The sequence below is a fragment of the Pholis gunnellus genome, assembly GCF_910591455.1.
Source record: "Pholis gunnellus genome assembly, chromosome: 16".
Taxonomy (NCBI): Eukaryota; Metazoa; Chordata; class Actinopteri; order Perciformes; family Pholidae; genus Pholis; species Pholis gunnellus.
Window position 1 is genome coordinate 18,082,300 of NC_136543.1, and position 18,431 is coordinate 18,100,730.

At 42.3% G+C, this 18,431-nt stretch overlaps 1 protein-coding gene across 1 annotated transcript in view; it reads left to right on the top strand.

The window, feature by feature from the left end:
- Positions 1 to 7,934: 7,934 nt before the first annotated feature.
- Positions 7,935 to 18,431, top strand: part of khdrbs3 (KH domain containing, RNA binding, signal transduction associated 3) — a gene marked incomplete at both ends in the record, with an annotated part of 84,086 nt that continues 73,589 nt past the window's right edge. The window contains one exon of the mRNA XM_079176464.1: positions 7,935 to 8,025. Within this exon, the coding sequence (XP_079032590.1) occupies positions 7,935 to 8,025 (91 nt within the window). The remainder of the gene's footprint in view (positions 8,026 to 18,431) is intronic.

An 18,431-nucleotide genomic window follows, 5' to 3' on the forward strand; every position in this document is an offset into this window, starting at 1 on the left:
CTTTAACAGTTTATTTTTACACTGTGGCTTCATAGTTTTACCAAATTAAAAGATCTGAGTGCTTCTTCTACAACTGCCATTAGACAAAACAATGAAAATAATGTCCTGCCTAGATCACACACCTACTAACCTCAATTTAGCAACGAACCCAGTCATAAAAACGAATGAAAGCAAAACGTTTAAACTATGTATTTATGTAGCGGTTGCCCTGTAACTTGAGACACTTCCACATATTAACTCCTCATACTAGTGCTGCTGAATAATGAAGTATGTGTAGTGATTTTCCTTGCCCTGAAATGAATTCATAGCATTACAAATACAACTCCTCAAGCGTTATCGTCTTTACCTTCACAGGACATTTTACAGTAACTGACTCTTATTATCCAGACACGCTTTGCAGTGAGTGAACCGCTTTGCTTTTGATGGATATTGACGTTCCTGGAGATCGAACCTGTGACCTTCCTGTCACGTCTGTGTGTCACAGGATAAACTCTTGAACCACTAGGCCGACCTGCCACTTAAGGAATCCTTAGTGGTGAACATTGCAATCCATATTTTGCCTCTAGTGAGGTTTGCATTATCCAGACATATGCTTTGTTTTTCAATTTCCTCTTCAGAATTCAGACATGTCACAACCTGTGTTGTTTGTGCACCTCGCCCCCCCAGGATGAGAAGTGTGCCATTTTCTTGCTCCCAAGGTTGATGAGGCAGCGCTGGTATGGTATAAAGGGAGATGGAGGATTTAGCAAACAGCAGTCTTCTTCATCCCCACAGATGAGTTGTCTAGACTGGGTGGGTAAATCCTCTTCTCAGCCCCTTCCTCTCACCGCTCTCAGCGCCATCTTTGATCTGCCATCACGGCGCTTAACGGCTCGCAAAACTAGGAAGATAGCTAGCCCAGCTTACTCAATCCAATCTTCCTTTCATTTATGTTACTTTGTACATTTACTTTCTTCCATTAAACACACACATAAGTAAACCAGAATGTATATAATGTTGGTTCCATTCTGCAGGTTAACAACTTGTTCACACATTTCTTTCCCGCGTTGTGTCACTTGTCACATCACAGTCGCCGGGTTCGTATTGAAAGTCAAATGGTATAATCATGATAACGTTATTGAAGGTTACATGGTACAATAAAGAGTATAACACGCACAAAGGCAGGTGGGAGTGGTAGTTGATGGGTCCAACAAGCACAGGACTTTCACCCAGGTTACCGCTGTTTGTGTCGCGTGTGAAACCACAATTAAATCCTCCCTTTACTCTCGTTATGTAACGTTGCTCCGCTTGTTATGTTACGCAAGAAAGGCTGCTAAGGTTTGTTTTTTAATCACATTGCTACGGTTGTTACATTATGTTGTTATTATTTACACAGAAACAAAGATGTTTTTTCGAACCTTAACCAAGTCGTTTTGTTGCTTCCTAACCAATCGTTTAACAGTGTTAACCATGTGTCATTGTGCGTTTCTGCAAGCATGACAAAATGTTGATATAAAACAAATTCATTACATGTATTTCTGGTTCTGAAACGTCTACATATAATGTATTTTTTGGCAACTGGGTTGATAGTCAATACACACGTTATAATAAGCATTTCGCATGTGATCAAATAGTTCTGTGACTTAACATGTGCATTTTCTTTCCATTTTCTTTGAGAAAGGGAAGTTAATTATTTAAATATGTTCCTCAGACACTCTGGCAGTTCATCTCTTCATTTAAGATGTCACGGCCCGTAATGCTCCATTAACAGCTGACGTGATCATTTGAAAGGGATGATTGTGAGAGCACACATGCTGGATATCTGGGCATATGGGTGCTGCTCTAATGAATAAATCTCAATTATAGTCAGCGTGTGAGATCCTCCTTTCATTATTTTGTCTCCATCTTTGGTGCAAAGTCTTCTCCCGAAATAGAGATCACCTTTCAGTCTCTGTAACAGCGGGTCACCCGTTGTGATGTCTATCTATTTTGTGTTGATTTTTCAGTCAAACTGCGTACGTAAAACACATCGCCTCCTGTGTTTTAGTAGGCCCGGTATCTGGAATGTCATGACATGGCAGCAGATTCTACTGTTATTAGTCAGTAATAAAGTCAAATTGAAAGCAGGAGGTTTCTCATGATGAGATTTCATCTAACCATAATCATCATTTGCAAATTGAGGCAAGCAGAGAAAGGCTTAAAGACAACCGGAGGGTTAACCCGTGCAATGCGACACAGAGAGACTGCTGGAGAGCAGCCTGGGGCATTGTGGTGGCTGCCGATGCTATCGTAGTATCATTGTTTTTGTGCTTAATCGCTGTGGCTAATGACAGGAAATGAAATCACCCACTGAAGACCAACACGCTTCCCACAGCATAATTACTGCTGTTGACCTTGTGCCTCTCTCCGGTATGAAAGTGCACTATGATAACTCTCACCACACACTTAGTCACTACACATCGTGGGCTACTTCAGGCTGCTCCATTAAGCTCTTACTCATTAGAAACCAACAAAAAACATGCAAACTGTCTTCATGTCGTAGACACTGTTAGGAATTAAAAGGATCTGTCTGGTACAACCCTGGTGACATCAGGCACAGTTTGCTACATGGACTATCATTAGGTATCCTGTCATGTTCACATCGTTGAGAAGGGTAAAAACACAACGTTTGTGCAGTCGGTATGATAATCTGACACAACGCAAAGCCTAATGGAACGTGTCAGTGTATTATTTCTGAATCTCCGAGCATTTACTCAGTTATTGATTGTGCTTTTATATTACTTGCCATGATATGTATTGTTCCAGAGCCGTGCAATATCACTTATTTTTAGAGCTCACACACACACACACACACACACACACACACACACACACACACACACACACACACACACACACACACACACACACACACACACACACACACACACACACACACACACACACACACACACACACACACATTGTTGTGTTTTCATAACTGTTGTGGACACCACATTGACTTACATGCATTTCCTGGACAGTTACCCTCAGCATAACCGCTACCAGCCAAATCCTAACCATTACCTTAACCTAACCCTAACCTTTAAACAAATCTTCACCCTAAAATGTAATGATTAACATTATGGTGAGCTGCATTTGTCCGGGTAGGGAGGCGGTTCCACACAATGTGACTGTGTAAACCGATTAATGTTCCCACAACATAGGTAAAACAGACATGTTCTGGCATTTAAAGGGAATGTTCGACATTTTGGGAAATATGTTTACTAGCTTTCTTGCCCAGAGTTAAATGAAATTGATATCACTCTCGTGGCTGTTTGCTAAGCATGAAGCTACCGCCAACAGCCAGTTGGCTTAGCACAAAAACTGAAACAGGGGAAAACAACTAACCTGGCTCTGTGCGAAGGTAACACAATCTGCCTACCAGCTCCTCTACAGCTCACGCAGAAACCTGTCATGTCTTGTTTATTTAATCCCTATAAAAACGAAGAGTGAAAATGCAAAAATGCCCAATAAATTGTCCTGCACATAGCTAATAAGTGAGGGTTAGAGGTGCAGGTAGGTGGATTTTGATTCGGACGGAGCCAGGCTTTCTGTTTCCCCTGCTTTAGTTTCATACACAACATGAAAACACAAGAGTGGTATCAATCTTCTCATCTATCTCTCAACAAGAAAGCACATAAGCATATTTCCCAAAAATGTTAAAATGATTACTGTAAAAAAGGTAAAGCAATGGAAAGTAATCCCATTCGAACCCTGTTTATCTGCTGAAAGTCAAATCTTGACAGCACCCTTTACACGGTAAGCTTTGGCTGCGGCTCCAACCTCAGGTTTGTTAGGGGGGGGTTGATGCTGAGTGTGTGTGTGTGTGTGTGTGTGTGTGTGCGTGGCTCGACCTTGGGAGCACTGCTGGGTGCCATTGATTTGTTTACCTGTGCACTGCTGACAGTTTCTCATTAGGATTCTTTTGCACAACACTTCCAGGAGAGGAGACCAGAGTCTGCACTTCACAGCCGATGATGCGTGATCAATGTACCTGATAGATTGGCGCTGGCAATATAATTCTGTTGAATGGCCGTTTAATGGATGTTAACGCTCCATTTAGTAGCCACAATAAGGTGCCTTTAGTGACTGAAGCAGCATTGTTAGGCTGCATGAGGACGAAAACAATATCATGAAAGAAAAGCTTTGTTAAAAATACTTTGGAAGACAGAGGAGACTGTGTTTCATTCCAGTTGTATTGCAGATTACTGAAAGTATTTGCAAAGTACCAGAGAAAATGCAATTTAGCATCATTAGGGCTTGTTGGCATTTTTCTTTCAGATAGCGCGCACAAGGTTTGTAAAAGCTTTTAAACACGAGTTAACAGAGGGTAAATAAAGACAAAAGGGCAACATGATGACATGAACAAATGTTCTTCTGTATTTGTGGGCCTCTTTAAATACTCTTCTCATTTTGTTGTGACCCATTAAAAGTATTTTTCCCCAAATATCTGCAATCGTGGATTGACACACGGGAAAAGAAAACACGTTTGAATCACTATAATGAGGCTTTTACCGGCACAGCTGAACACAAACTGCACCATTTACAGCAAAGCTTTATGATAATGACCTGGTCGCCAACTTTCAGTCTCCAACAGTGTTTTATTTCAAACCCCCTTCTTTTCCAATAGGATTCTACTTGTAAAAAAGCCTTATTTTCTCCCTCTGTCTTCTTAAATATTATGACATGGGCACAAGGAGGCAGTGTTGCCACTCTCCTAGCGCCGGGAGGAATCCACTTATTTAAGGTGTTAAAAGTGCTCCTGATTTGCCACTGTAATCCCACCATTTAACCAAAACAAAGCAGAAACACGGCGAAGGGAATCCCAGTTCATGTTCTCTCTGTGACACATGAAGGTCTAACTACTCCTCAGGTGACAACACCCCCAACGACATCCCCTCGCTGAAAAAGGGAGTTTACGAAGACTGAAAGCTGACAGGACAAATGTTTGCATTGAAATCATTCAGGATTTACAGAAAGTGGCGTGGAAGACTTGGTAGATCCCTGCCTCTTGTCAAGAGAGGGAGAAACACTGACTCTGAATGCAGAAGTGTGCAGGCATAATAGCACGAGTGTACATACCATGTATGACACCCCGGGGCGCTGCACAGGCTGTGTGGTTCTACGCGGAAGTCAACATCATATTTAGTGGGCTGGGACAGGCTGAGGGGCGAGAAAGGGGGCAGCCATTCTCTAATGATCAAAATAACACTTTGTCAATGTAATAGCCCACTGTTCTTCATTCCTTACACCCACCTGACAGAACATTTCTCACGGCTTTGTTTACACCGGTGCTGCTGCCCTTGTGGCCGGCTGTGACTTATATATAAGAAATGTTGCCCCGTACGCCATGATTCCACTGCGATTGATGTATTGCCATCACTTAGCGAAATTCCCTCTGAAAACAAAAGGTCTTGAGGAAGATGTATAGGCATGCGACTTTGATTCAAACATCAATGACAATGTGAGGTTTTGTTTATGATGACGGGGCACAACAGATGGCAAGCATATCTATAAATAAGTCGCTCTTCTGAATAGGGGATTAGTGCATTTGAGCCGCTTTTTTAATGGTCTCGCGGAGAGATTAAAAAGTAAGCTGATTCATAATGCGTTTCTCTTTGCGGTGAATCACTCATAAACGAGAGTCTGGAAAGAATCTGCGGAACAAAGAAAAAAAAACTCAACTAAACATGCATTTGACAGGAAGTTACATGAATAAACATGTCTTCTCTGCATGGCTGCAATTTGAAGGATCGTATAACATTACCAGGTGCATCACTTATCATGTATCAATTATTTAAAAAAAACATTTTCATAGCTTTACAAATAACACGCCGTCTCCATTCTGCCCTTGCATCTACATTACTGAAGACCTCCCAACCGGCAGACCTCAACAAGCAAGGTGTGCATATTTCCACCCATTTTTTTTTCCATGCACGCTATTCATATTTATGTATGTATACATAAAAATGGAACATCATTAATGCCAAGGGCGATTATTCTAGAGCACAAATCAAGCCACAAAATAACCAATAGCACTTTCCAAAGTTCACGTAGAATAGAACGTTGATAAATATACATAAACCCATCTCGGTTTTAGCCTCTGGGTCACATTTTCTCCAAGTTATTGAAATAGAAATATTCATCTCAATTATATAACCAGCGCTGATCAGCCTACAGATAGCCGCCCACCTGAGGCTGCCTCAGCATCCTCCACAAATATTGACAGAATCCTTATCTTTTTTTTCCACATTTTCTTACAGAAATGAAGCTTGTATACAAATCCTGTTTTTCCCAGCCTTTAAACACCCCAAATTCCTCACAAAGACACTTTAGCGTTTATTGTGTGCTTCCAGGAACTGAAAGGCTTCGGCTGTCTGATAAAGTGGATTTGTAGCTGTAACTTTGGATATCTGCTGTCTGGATAAACTCTCGTATCTGCCTTTTAATGACACTAGTGTCAGTGTCTGTTATCTGTTACAAACCTGGAGACTCGCCAAGTTTGTCTCTGCTTTTTGTTGCGGCATGTCTTTTCTCAACAGGGTTGTCTAATTTAATTAATTCATAAACATGCCCGGGAGAAACGCATTGCTTGACCTATGAGAAGGTGAATGGATTTCCTGAGAACTATTGACAGGTTGTTGTAACAAGGAAAAGGAACCTAAGGAGTCATGTGGTCCTAATCAATTACTTTAATGAAAGAGGCAATTATGTTCCCTCTTGAGATGTTCCAGTTTCTTTACTGTACTTATTTGAAATACGACGGGTCAACTGTATTTACATGCATCTGCGTAGATATTTTGGGACAGCTGGCCTGGGGACACATTGATCCAGGGCCCAAAAAAAACGACATTCCCTGTGGGTTGGTTTTTGGTAATTAACTTCCCAAATGTATTTGGCAATTTGCACCATCAAGGTACGGTATGTTGTAATGCTGCTCACATGCAAATGTAGATTGTACAGCTAATCATTCATTTTTGTGAACTCTACTCCAAGTTAAATATAGGTTTCATGCTTAGTGATGCTGTTTACGCCGAATTCCTATATGTATGTAACGCAACTTAAAGGTTCTCAATACTTAAACGGTGCTAACAGTGCAAACAGTGTTTAACTGAGGGGGAACCGGAGGGTGGATCAGTTTAATGAAGAAAAGTTGGAGAACATTTCTGGCATTTCATTTTTAAATTGCTTAGACAAATAGGGCATATAGCCATCTTAAAATCGTTCCTGGGGTGCATGCTCCTGGACCTCCCTTGGTCTGGGCTGAGCCCCACATGTTTTCAATGAGATGTGCAGCCGTATATTCTGTGTATTATTAACATTACATAGACGTTAGTTTGAATGCTGTCTGACATCAACTGCAGGCACTATCCCCAAGCACGGTGTCTCTGAATCGCCGCCCTTGATCATGGTAAGTTTATGATAGCTTAACGATATGGTTAATAGTGGGATTCAGCACCGCGGACAGTTCTGTAGAGTTGCCCCGCCCCTTTCACGGGCTGCGTGTCGCGCACGGGGACCAATAGCCGCCGCTTCCTCGCCCCAACACTGGATGCAGCGAGTGTGAGCTTCAGAGAGTCTGTCCACCCAGAGAGGAGAGGGAACCTCACACCGGCTGTGATGCGTATCGGGGCTCTGCTGGCTGAACAACACTTCGATGGGATAAAACCTCACGGTCACATTTAATTCATTTATTCTGCGTGTTTGTTCGTGCGCGCGTGTGTGCCGCGAGGACTGAGAAATGCTCTTGTAGCGCGAGTGCAAATGACAATATCGCCCCGCGAGTTTGCTTCACAGAAATATCCGGCGCGAGCCCTAACTTGGAGCCGTGTGGACGTCTAACAAGTTTTGCTTTTATTATTGACTTGAATCACATTTGAGTCGATTACTTGGAGCCCGAAGCCCTGCGCGAGATGGAGAACGAAAAGTACTTGCCGGAGCTTATGGCAGAGAAGGACACGCTGGATCCGTCTTTTCAGCACTCCCTGCGGCTACTGGATCAAGGTAAATGTCGGTGTTTTAACAACTGAAGTAAACAGTTTAGCTGCGTGAAAACAGTTTGAGTCCATAACACACGGTTCATGTTTAACGCTTGGTGTTGGGCTGCAGGCTATGACTCCACCAGCCCGCCTACTTCAAGTTATAAATAAGAGGTTTTTGGGTCGACTTACAATTTCCTGTTTGGTCACACCAAAATAGCGAGGTCCTTTTAGCAGCATGGCTGCTTTGCCAAGTTGTTATGCAGCAAGCGTGTCATAGCCAGCCTTGTGTGGTGTACAAATCAGTAGCAAAAAACAAACAAACAAGCAGGTGTGACTGAAGTAGGAACAGCCCAGAGATTAATTAACAAACTATTTATTTCAAGTGGACAAGTTTGGGAGATGAGACCATGAAAGAGGAAAACTTTACCTTCAAATGAGGCTTTTGTTGCTGGTTTTAATCCGGCATGATGCTGAACATTTTTTATTTTTTTTAAGTAATGGCAAAGTTAATATTTGCACAGAAAATGCACTAATTTTCAGACGGCATGACATGAAATCACAGCCAACAGTCTGGGGATGGAAGTGGCAGTGGAACACTAAAACCACCTGCCATCCCAGTTTGCAGTCCTCTCTATCCCGTGCAGACGTGTGCAAACTGTGGCGCAAGCGGGTGAGGGGGAATAATCCCACTCTTATTCAAATGTACATGTGTTTCCTCCTTTGAAGAAGTGGACGTGACTGAAATGGAATTTTGAACGGATGGAGCAGCAGCGGCGGCATGCAGCACTAGACGCTTTAATTAATCCGTTGCACAGTCCTCCGCTTTGAAGCCGTCAGAATCTTTGCACTTCTTCAGACGCAGCCCCGTGGATCCCCTCATGTGGGGAAGTGCACTGTTGTAGCATCCAAGTGCATCCTTAAGTACCACTCATGGGCTTTGTCTGGAGTCTGCCACACTGTTGTTGGCTTTAAGGGGAGCAGACAAGGAGCACTAGTCTGTAAACAGTCCTGCTGCACTGTAACTAATTCTATTGAAACCCCAGATGCAGCTCCTGCACCGAGCTGCTTTCTTTTACTCAGACAGCCATGTCCCTTCCAGCCGATGCCTTCCAAACTTGGCTCCTCAAGGGTTCCTTAAAATGGTTCCAAAGGGGCCCCTGCAACGTGAGGCATGGTTTAATTTGGATGTTGTTTGCTTACTGGAGTTTAGTTTGGTGACACACATAATCTGGATATTCTGTCACCTTCTGAACCTGCAATACCAATATACAGTTGATTAATCTGATGATTATTTGTATCAATTGATTGGTTAACCATGAAGTCTAGGATGGAGTGAAACATATAGACTTGCATTCATAAAGCGCCTTTCTAGTCGTCCGACCAGTTCAAAGACATTCAGTTTACAATAATACAATAATTAGTTTACAATTATATGAAAAAAGAAGCAAATCCTCACAATTGTTAAGCTTGCACTTTGAAATATTTGGCATCTTTGCTTAAGAAATAACCCAAACATCAGGCTAATCGATTATGAAAATAGTTGATTAATCTTCTGTCGATCGACTAATTGATCAATTGAATGAATAACTGAATCATTTCATCTCATCACAGATGAAAAAACCTTCCACTCTATTGTCAGATTTAATCATATTTGTTTGGGTTTTGAGGTCAAATTAATTACATTTTGAAATTGTTGGGAGTTCCTGACATTAAAGAGTTCAACACTCCTGCTCTTTCCTCAGATGGCCTATACTCATAATAACTATAACGTGGCACATCATCTACTGTAGTATTAGAATTAAATAGGTAAGAGCCAACCATCATACAGAAGGCCCATATTATGTCCTTTGAATACAGTGATGTGTAAAATGAAATGCTTCTTCGCTCTTTCAGTGTGTGCTGGAGTAATGGATGTAATGGCCTCGACGATATCAGGTGCAGATTGAAGTCTTGTTTGAAAGAACAGACTGTAGGTTAATGCATCTTGCAGTGAGCTGACTCATGTACAGTAAGGTAAATCCATTCCAGTCCATGAGGAAGATAATGCTGTGATTTACTCAGCACTTTTTCTTATCAGCTGGTTTTGTTACTCAAATCTGGGTTAGTCTTTTTTTACATCTTCTAAGAACACATATTCGCCTCAATTAGAAAAAGACCAGCGCACTGAATACGTTATGCAAAGTTTCCTTCCTACCAACCACTTTCTTGACAGCAACTCTCCTAAAGTTCTTTATCCACACTGCACTAGGTATGTAGAGTTATTGCAAATATTTGCCATTCCCCAAAATGTAATAAAATTGATGGAATACTTTGAACATAAAGCCGGAGAAGCACAAACAAGAATATACGACTAAATGTTTCCCCCTGTGTTTCAATTCCAATAGTTTCAACGAACGCAAGTTCTTGGTATAAACCTTCCAATAAAGTTAGTTTGTGATATTTCTGGTGGGGGCAAAAAAATTGCAGTTGGACACAGAATTAATCCGTGACATTTTATGAAGTAAGCAGAACTCTGCGGTGCACAAAATTTGGCCGAAACAGTCTGCCACAACTCCAAAACAGTAAATACTGTTATCTCTCTCTTACACAACAGATGGGACACGATGCAGCTTAATAGAGCACTTCTTCTGCCATCTTGCTGATGAGTTCTGGACTTGATTATGCAATTGGCAGGGGATGCAGGGAACAGAGCTAGAGTAACCAGAGTTACTGTGTGCAGACGGTGAATACGAGATTACTCCAGGTCTGGAGAGACTTCCATTCAGGAGAAATTAGGGGAGCATTGTGTTCGAAGCTCGGGGACAGGGGGGGGGGGGCTGCTTTGATAAGTTTGGGCCATTCGTGGAGCTCCTATCCCACAAGGACCATATCTCTGCCCCTGTGACAAGCCTCATACAGTCAGCAGCAGACACTGGGAGCTGGAGAAATATCTTAAGCCAAAATAAGAGACAAGCAGGACCAGCAGCCTACATGGAAGGAAAAATCCCCAACAGCATACTAATGAAGTGCTTGTAGGTATGAAAACAAGTCGAGTGGCATGAAGTGCATCTGTTATGTACATTATATCGGTGCTACAGTACATGGGGGGTACAAGGGTCGCAAGTAACACTTATTTCCAAAAATTTGTTTCTGTCTTATTTTAAGTTCATTCTTGACCTTGGGAACAGTACTTTCACAGAAAAAAACCTTTGTGCAGTTAAGTTTATTTAAAATTCAAATTACCAGTCTAGTTTTGGAATAACAAAACAAAAATCAATCTGACCCATTACCGTCCCTGTCGCCCTGAGCCCTGATGCTTCTGTTGTTGTCTTCGCTAATGCAAAATGGATGAAACTACTGCAAGTTCCAATACCAACGAGTGGAATGTGTGGAAGAGTTGTGCATAAAAGTAAGACATTTGCTGACGTCAGATTCAACAGCCTTACAATTACATTAGCTTGTCACTTAGGTGAGGCAGCGGAAGTAATACTACAGTAATACTACAGTAATACTAGTTATACTACAACATATGTTAGGATTAGGCTTTGTTGGTTGTGTTCAGATTAGTTTAAATACATTCAAACAAGTTTGTTTTCAACAATTCACACATTTAAGTACACAATGAAGACTTTCTCAAAAACCAATCCCAAAGATATCTGAAATATTGTAAAACATATCTAAATTAGTTGTATGTTACATAGAAGGAAATAACGTGAAGGATTAGGAAACTGTAACAGGCGCGGTAAGGACCCAGAAGCAGTAAGACGGAAAACACGAAATAGTTGAACGAAGCTTTATTCCAGACAGAAGACACGACAGGCAAACAGTCTCCAACAGTTCACGTGAAGAAATCCACTCGGTGGGAACGCCAAGCCATCAGGGGAGAAGGCAGACAGAAACCAGAGGCTATTCTCGTGGTCGGGGAGAGAAGGCTAAGTCGTTTACCGGGGCAGAGGCAAGGCGGAGAAGTCCAAACAGGCAGGCTCGGCAACGGGAAAAGAGTCAGAGGGTAACCGCGGGAAAGTCTGGCATAATGCGGAGAACGATCTGGCAGTGAGTGTGTGTGTGAGACTGGGGTCTAAATAGTAGGTGCCGCAAAGTGGGCAGGTGAGAGTGATTGAGCTGATGAGGTGGGCGTGACTAACAGGTTCCCTGAATGAGCTGATTAGGTGAGTGAGAGACGGAGTGGCAGGAGAGAATGGAAGCTGAACTGTGACAAAAAAAGGGACTTTCACCCAGGCGACCGCTGTTTGTGTCCCGTGTGAAACTAAAAGCAACGTTGACTCAATGCTTTATATGTAACACTGTTATCTGTAACATTGTTGTTGACATTGTACTTAACACTGTTGTATCTAATGTTGTTGTACTTAACGCTGTTATACTTAACACGGATGTACGTAACGTTGTTGTACGTAACGTTGTTGAACGTAACGTTGTTGTACGTAACGTTGTTGTACGTAACGTTGTTGTACGTAACGTTGTTGTACGTAACGTTGTTGAACGTAACGTTGTTGTACGTAACGTTGTTGAACGTAACGTTGTTGAACGTAACGTTGTTGAACGTAACGTTGTTGTACGTAACGTTGTTGTACGTAACGTTGTTGTACGTAACGTTGTTGTACGTAACGTTGTTGTACGTAACGTTGTTGTACGTAACGTTGTTGTACGTAACGTTGTTGTACGTAACGTTGTTGAGCGTAAGTAACGTAAGTCACGTTAAATACAAACCATGATGTTTTTTCCAAACTTATTTTCACAATTAACATTTGCAGGTGTGATTGCAAACACATAAGTATAACCTGATAAGAGAATGCAGCTTAATTATTTTTGTAGGTTATCACTGTGTGCAGAACTATGCTACTTTGTGTTTGCCTGTGTCAAGAAGCAAGATAATTAATTACATTTAATCCTATGATTTAATTATTATGATTTCCTGTTTAATGTATGTGACTTCTTAGTTTCACTCCCACATCATTCAGACAGAATGTAAAACACCATTAATCAGATTTTTCTGATTATCACATGTTAATGACTTTATCATCAGAATATAATCCACATTGCTTAATATGTTAAATTGTAAAGTCCCTGCCTGCACCAGATATATTCTGTTTGTTCAGTGTGTGGATGCAGAGCAGTGTGCAGCCCATCTTTCAGGACCTCTGGCCCAGCTTGAATGTTGTAACCTCAGTGCTGCACATACACTCTATGTATCTAGTGTTTTTTAATTGGATATTCCACAGCAGGGTCCAGGCACAATGTTTGCATTGAATTAACGTCCTCAGCTAGCTTACCCGCAAAGAAAAAGATTACCAACGACAACAAAACATACATTATCTGCACAGACTGAGCAGGTGGGGGAAAGTATCCTCATTTCAGACATGATGCCCGATTGTTAATTCATACATTTCCATCTCATCAACAAAACAGAGGAGTATTTTTAGCCGTGCTTCAGTTTTGCCCCGAGTGGGAGAAGTTCCTGGGTTAGAATGCCCAGAAGTGAACAGGAATAAGCTTTGGCGCAGGATCAAAGGCAGTGATATCGTTTTGTTGGGGAAACAGTGCTTGATAGCGATAATGATCTGTGGATCTGCGGCCGGCCGACATGCTGAGCCGCGCAGTGGGGTGGAGGCGCAGCCGCAGCCCCGAACCTGTCAGAGGCCGAGAGCCGACCGGTTATTTGACCCGCAGATGTAATGAACTTGCAAGTGAACTGTAAGAGGGCAGATGGGGGAGCTCCAGCGAACCCGCTTTGCATTCAGACAAGCAGTGGTCGGCTGCCGGGTGGCGCTGTGTGTGTTTGCAGAGCTCTGTCTCTGCTTTTGCTGCAGCTCCCACTGGCATCCAGGGGCGAAATGTAGGCCAGGACTAACACGGGCAGATCCCCGTTATAAAGCCTAACAGTATCTCGTTAACAGACGCGACGGGTCACGTGCCTTTATTGATTCCACCGCTAATGCGAGACGCATGTTCTCACTCGTTACAGCAATAATGAGCCAATGTTGCTGTGATTTAGCTCTTTCCCCCACTCAGATACAGCACTCGATAGCCTTTAGTGGAGTTAAAATGTCAAACCTGGAATATTAACATGAGTCATTCGTGTTCCTCTGCATGCAAACAAAGACAGGAGTTCCCAATGAGACATAATCAAATATATTACAGCAGTGCTGGGCGAACGCCATATGCAGTCATTGTCGACCACAAGCTGGCCATGCATGGTAGTTTTGTTGCTTTTGTCGCTCGCAGTGTGAATGGGTAAATAGGAAATGGTCTGAAATAAAGAAAACAACCCAAAAACTGTCTGCAATATCAAGCAACATTAATGCACTGACAAGTATAGCATATTGTGTTAAACAAAATAATGATTGTAGAACAAAAGACATGGGTGTAATTTCTCAAACCGAGATACTGTTTTAGAGATTTTGCCACAGTCCAGATATCATACTGGCCGACGCTTTACTGTGAAAACCAGAGCATCTTGAGACGGTTTTAACAGCAGCTTTACATCAATAACATTCCAACACTGCTTTCTGTTGAAACCCTGGCTAAAAAGTCACACCACAAAACCAGAAGTTATTAATTGCATTGACTCCTCTCCATCCGTTGGCTCATAGCGACTTTCTTGCATCTCCACCTGGCACAAAGCTCGCCCTGGGCTCGACTTGTTGATTTAATGTCGAGGCTGTCAAATTCCAATGCTGCATTCACATTTCAAATCCCACAATTGTGCATTGTCCTCCTCCACAAGCATCCATACATTGCTCAGGGCCTGCCTTGAGCTGTCTGCTTGGACAGCCGTCTAAGAGGAGACTCTCAATTAAAGCGGCCAGCCAAATAATGCAAACTGCACCTGTTTAGGCCGGTGTGTACTGAAAGCTGATATTCCGCATCCCTGGCAAGGTGATCATTCAGAGATGTGTGTTGCTGGGTCTTCAGCTCGGCTGGGTTTATTGTATTTGATACATGTGCCAATACAACACAGACTTTTTCGATACTTCTTTCTCAATTGTTACATGTAGTGAATACCCAAGCAGCCACACTAAGAACATTTGTTTTCAATTTTTGTAAACGTCTCTATAACCAAACAAGATTTTGGTTCTGGTTTGTAAGTTTCGAGATTGGCGTTAACACTACAAATTTACGTTAAATGCCATCTTTCCGCTACTTACATTTTTTATACTTTAGGCACGTTTAATTCGGTGACAGGGAGGCTATTGAGAGGAGCCCACTCAACAATATATCCTCTGCCGTAGCCTTCCCCGCATCACTTATAGATCCATTAATCCTCATTTTATTGGAAGATAATTTGCTCCGCGGCGCTGCCCAACGCGGGGCGCAGACAGACCGGGATTACACTGGATTAGTTTTGAAAAGCAAAAAGAAAACCCCCAGACTGTATCAATCTGTTTACTGTGCCTGGGGCTGAGAGACAAAGGGAGATGGGGATGGAAAAGACAGAGAGGGTAGGAGTGGGTTGGCAGGGCTGCAGAGAAAGTAAAGAGTCTCTTTCCCCAGGGAAAGGTTATTTGTTAGGGGATTGTACCAAAGTCAGTTACAAAAGGGAAAATGCAATCTGAGGGGAGGAACAAAAAATGGAGGGTCGGAATGGAATGGGAGTTGAAATGGAGTATGGCTATATGGGGGTGCTGTCACAGATGACTTAGGGATACATAAAAAAGTTCAGATGACTTCAAAGAAAACAGAGAAACTTCCAGGCTACTACTGCTGACCCCTGCTTTCATACAATAGACCTCATCTTCTTTAATTAAAACCGGTGAAAAGCTACAAGGATTGGCAAAACTCTTCCGCTAATAGTTGACTGTAATTAACGCTGCAATGAAAGACAAGTGCGATCTCCCACCTCCTCTAACGATAGCATTGGTGTAAATTCATTGCTTGTTATATTTTTAACACTAAAGCCTTTAACTACAATTTCAAACACATTTCACGCTCTTCACACGTCCAACAACATTCTCTATGATTAGAGTGTTTCATGTGAAATTCAGTAGGGAATGAGAAGTATATTTTCAGCCCAGTTTCTTATTTTCTGCACTAAACTTTGCTATTCGAGTTGATATTTGACTCTGGAGCTGTTTTTTTACTTGGAGGGGTCCCCTCCGTGCCCCTGCCTTGATCTCCCCGCGACAGCCACCGCTTCCCTCCTCTTTATTTATGTCGTTTTGTGTGGCTGGCACCTCTATAGAGTGGATTGCACTGGATTAGCTTCTCCGCCTTCCCAACTGATCCAATCCATTTTGTGTAATCCAACTCAATTTAATTATGTTTATCGTTCCACCTCGCCGCTGCCGAGGAGCAGCAGCACACCTCCACCAAGATAAGCCCGGGGACCTTGTGCCTTTTCTCTGGCAGAGTGTCTGCCTGAGCCTGTTGCTTTATAAACAGATGGTGTAAGTCACCTACACTCTCTGCAAATACTGTGTTAGGTGAAATATTATGATTCAGAGCTCCCCTCAAACCTCACTGTGGCATGGAAAAAAATAGCCAAGGTTGAAGATCATAACCTCTGTGTGTTTTTTTTGGGGGGGGGGGGGTTGTTAAAGGAATTTGTACAGTTTAGCCGGCTCTCCATCTCTCACTGCCCCCGATGTTTGGAGAATTAATGTGCCCATTATGTCTACAGTCTCCTTTGATATCAAAAAGCTCACAACAAAAGCCTCAAACTAGTGTTTCAAACACTCTGTAGTCAGTGGGCGAAGTTCAAGGGCTAAGACGTTAAATTTAGTCGCGAGGTTAAACGTATTTATGCCCCTCCGGCATTATCTCAGAACTTCTGTACGGGCGAGAAAAATGCCTCCAATTCAGTCTGAGATACTTGCAGTTTGGATGTAGTTGACTGCACTGAGCAGCAGATGTTACAGTAGTGAGGATGAAAAGGAAGGAATAGGCCCTGCTCTCTTTTCTGTCCTCGGTGCTCCTCTGTCATCTGCATCGACTCCGTAAAAAGTCTGGTTTAATACTCCGGTACTAAGCTATTATTTTAGACTCATTCTGTTGTCAGTAAAAGTCTGTTCTTGATTGTTTTATTCAGTACTTTAATAGGGACAAGGTGCTGAGATAATCAGCACTCAGGAGTCTTGTTATAATACAGCGAAGAAAGAAACTAAGATCATAGGATATTTACACACTGTATGTCATGTAGAATATTGGAAAAAACATCCTGTTAGAAAGAATACACAAATAGAACAGATCCAGTATTTTTCTGTCACGATAGATACATTTTCAGTGTAATTTTGATGTAATGGGAGAAAAACAAAACATTCCCAAACGTTGAATCATTCTTTCATTAGTAGTCATTAACAGCATTCATCTTCTTTGGTGCATTCAAATCCAACTGAAATCACAATGTGTCATCCCTTCATGTGTTATTAATAGAAATGCCCATTTTCATGTGAGCTGGCTGGAAGGGGCGTGTCTGTGTTTGATTGACAGCAGATGGCGGGATGCCAGTGTGTCGGTGTTTCTAACGTCAGCCTGCAAATTGACGTTAGCGGTGCACCTTTCCCCCGGTGAATGTTCGCTTGGTGGCTCGTTCAACATGCTGAGCTGAGACGTGCGTTTAGGGAGGAAAGCTAATGTGGGTTGTTGTGCGGCTCCTGTGTTGTGCAGGCTGCTGTCTGTATCAGTGCGACCATCACTCTACGATCAAACGCTGACATTACTGCAAAGTTTGGCTGACTGTATCCAAAAAAGGTCTGCATACATGTAGGGAGGAGACGACACCGATGTTACAGATACACCAAGAAAAGACATTCACACTCATTTTCTTTAAAGTGCTTATTTTGATCTTTAATGTTAAATGGATGTTTGTCCTCCCCGGTTGAGCTTTTGCTGCAGGTGTGTATTTTTAGCGGAGCAGAGTAGAGAAAAAAAAAAGTGAAATGACAGTGATGTAATTGGTGTATGTAGTGGCAACACGACTACCACCTTTATATGGAGCTGGATATTATATGAATTAACGCAAAACTAGGAGTCCTCATCATAAAACCATGAAATGTAAAAAAAATATATATATATATATATAATTTTTCAAAGGAGATCACAGTACAAGTGATTTAGCAGAGCTGTCGCGCTCACCTCATGTGGCGCTCACCTTTTGAAAACAGAAAAAGAAGCAAGAGGCTTTGGTGGCGGTGCGCATTCATATTTAATGAGCGAGTTTCTCCTGCGAAGCACCGAGAGATGAGGAGGGATGGATGCTCATTTACCACCAGTGCCAAGAGACCTTTCCTCGTGTCCTGCTGGGCCACTTGTTCCTCTGTGTCTTTTTAGAGCCCGATATTAAAGCTTAATTGTGTTCAGAGTTTTTAGGGACATCTCCCGCTGTTTCTTGTGCCCTTTTTGCTATTAAATGCCATGCCAACAAAGTCATTCAAAGTAGGAAACGCCGTAAAGCCCATTATGTGGTCCACTTGCTGAATGATCCCATCGCCT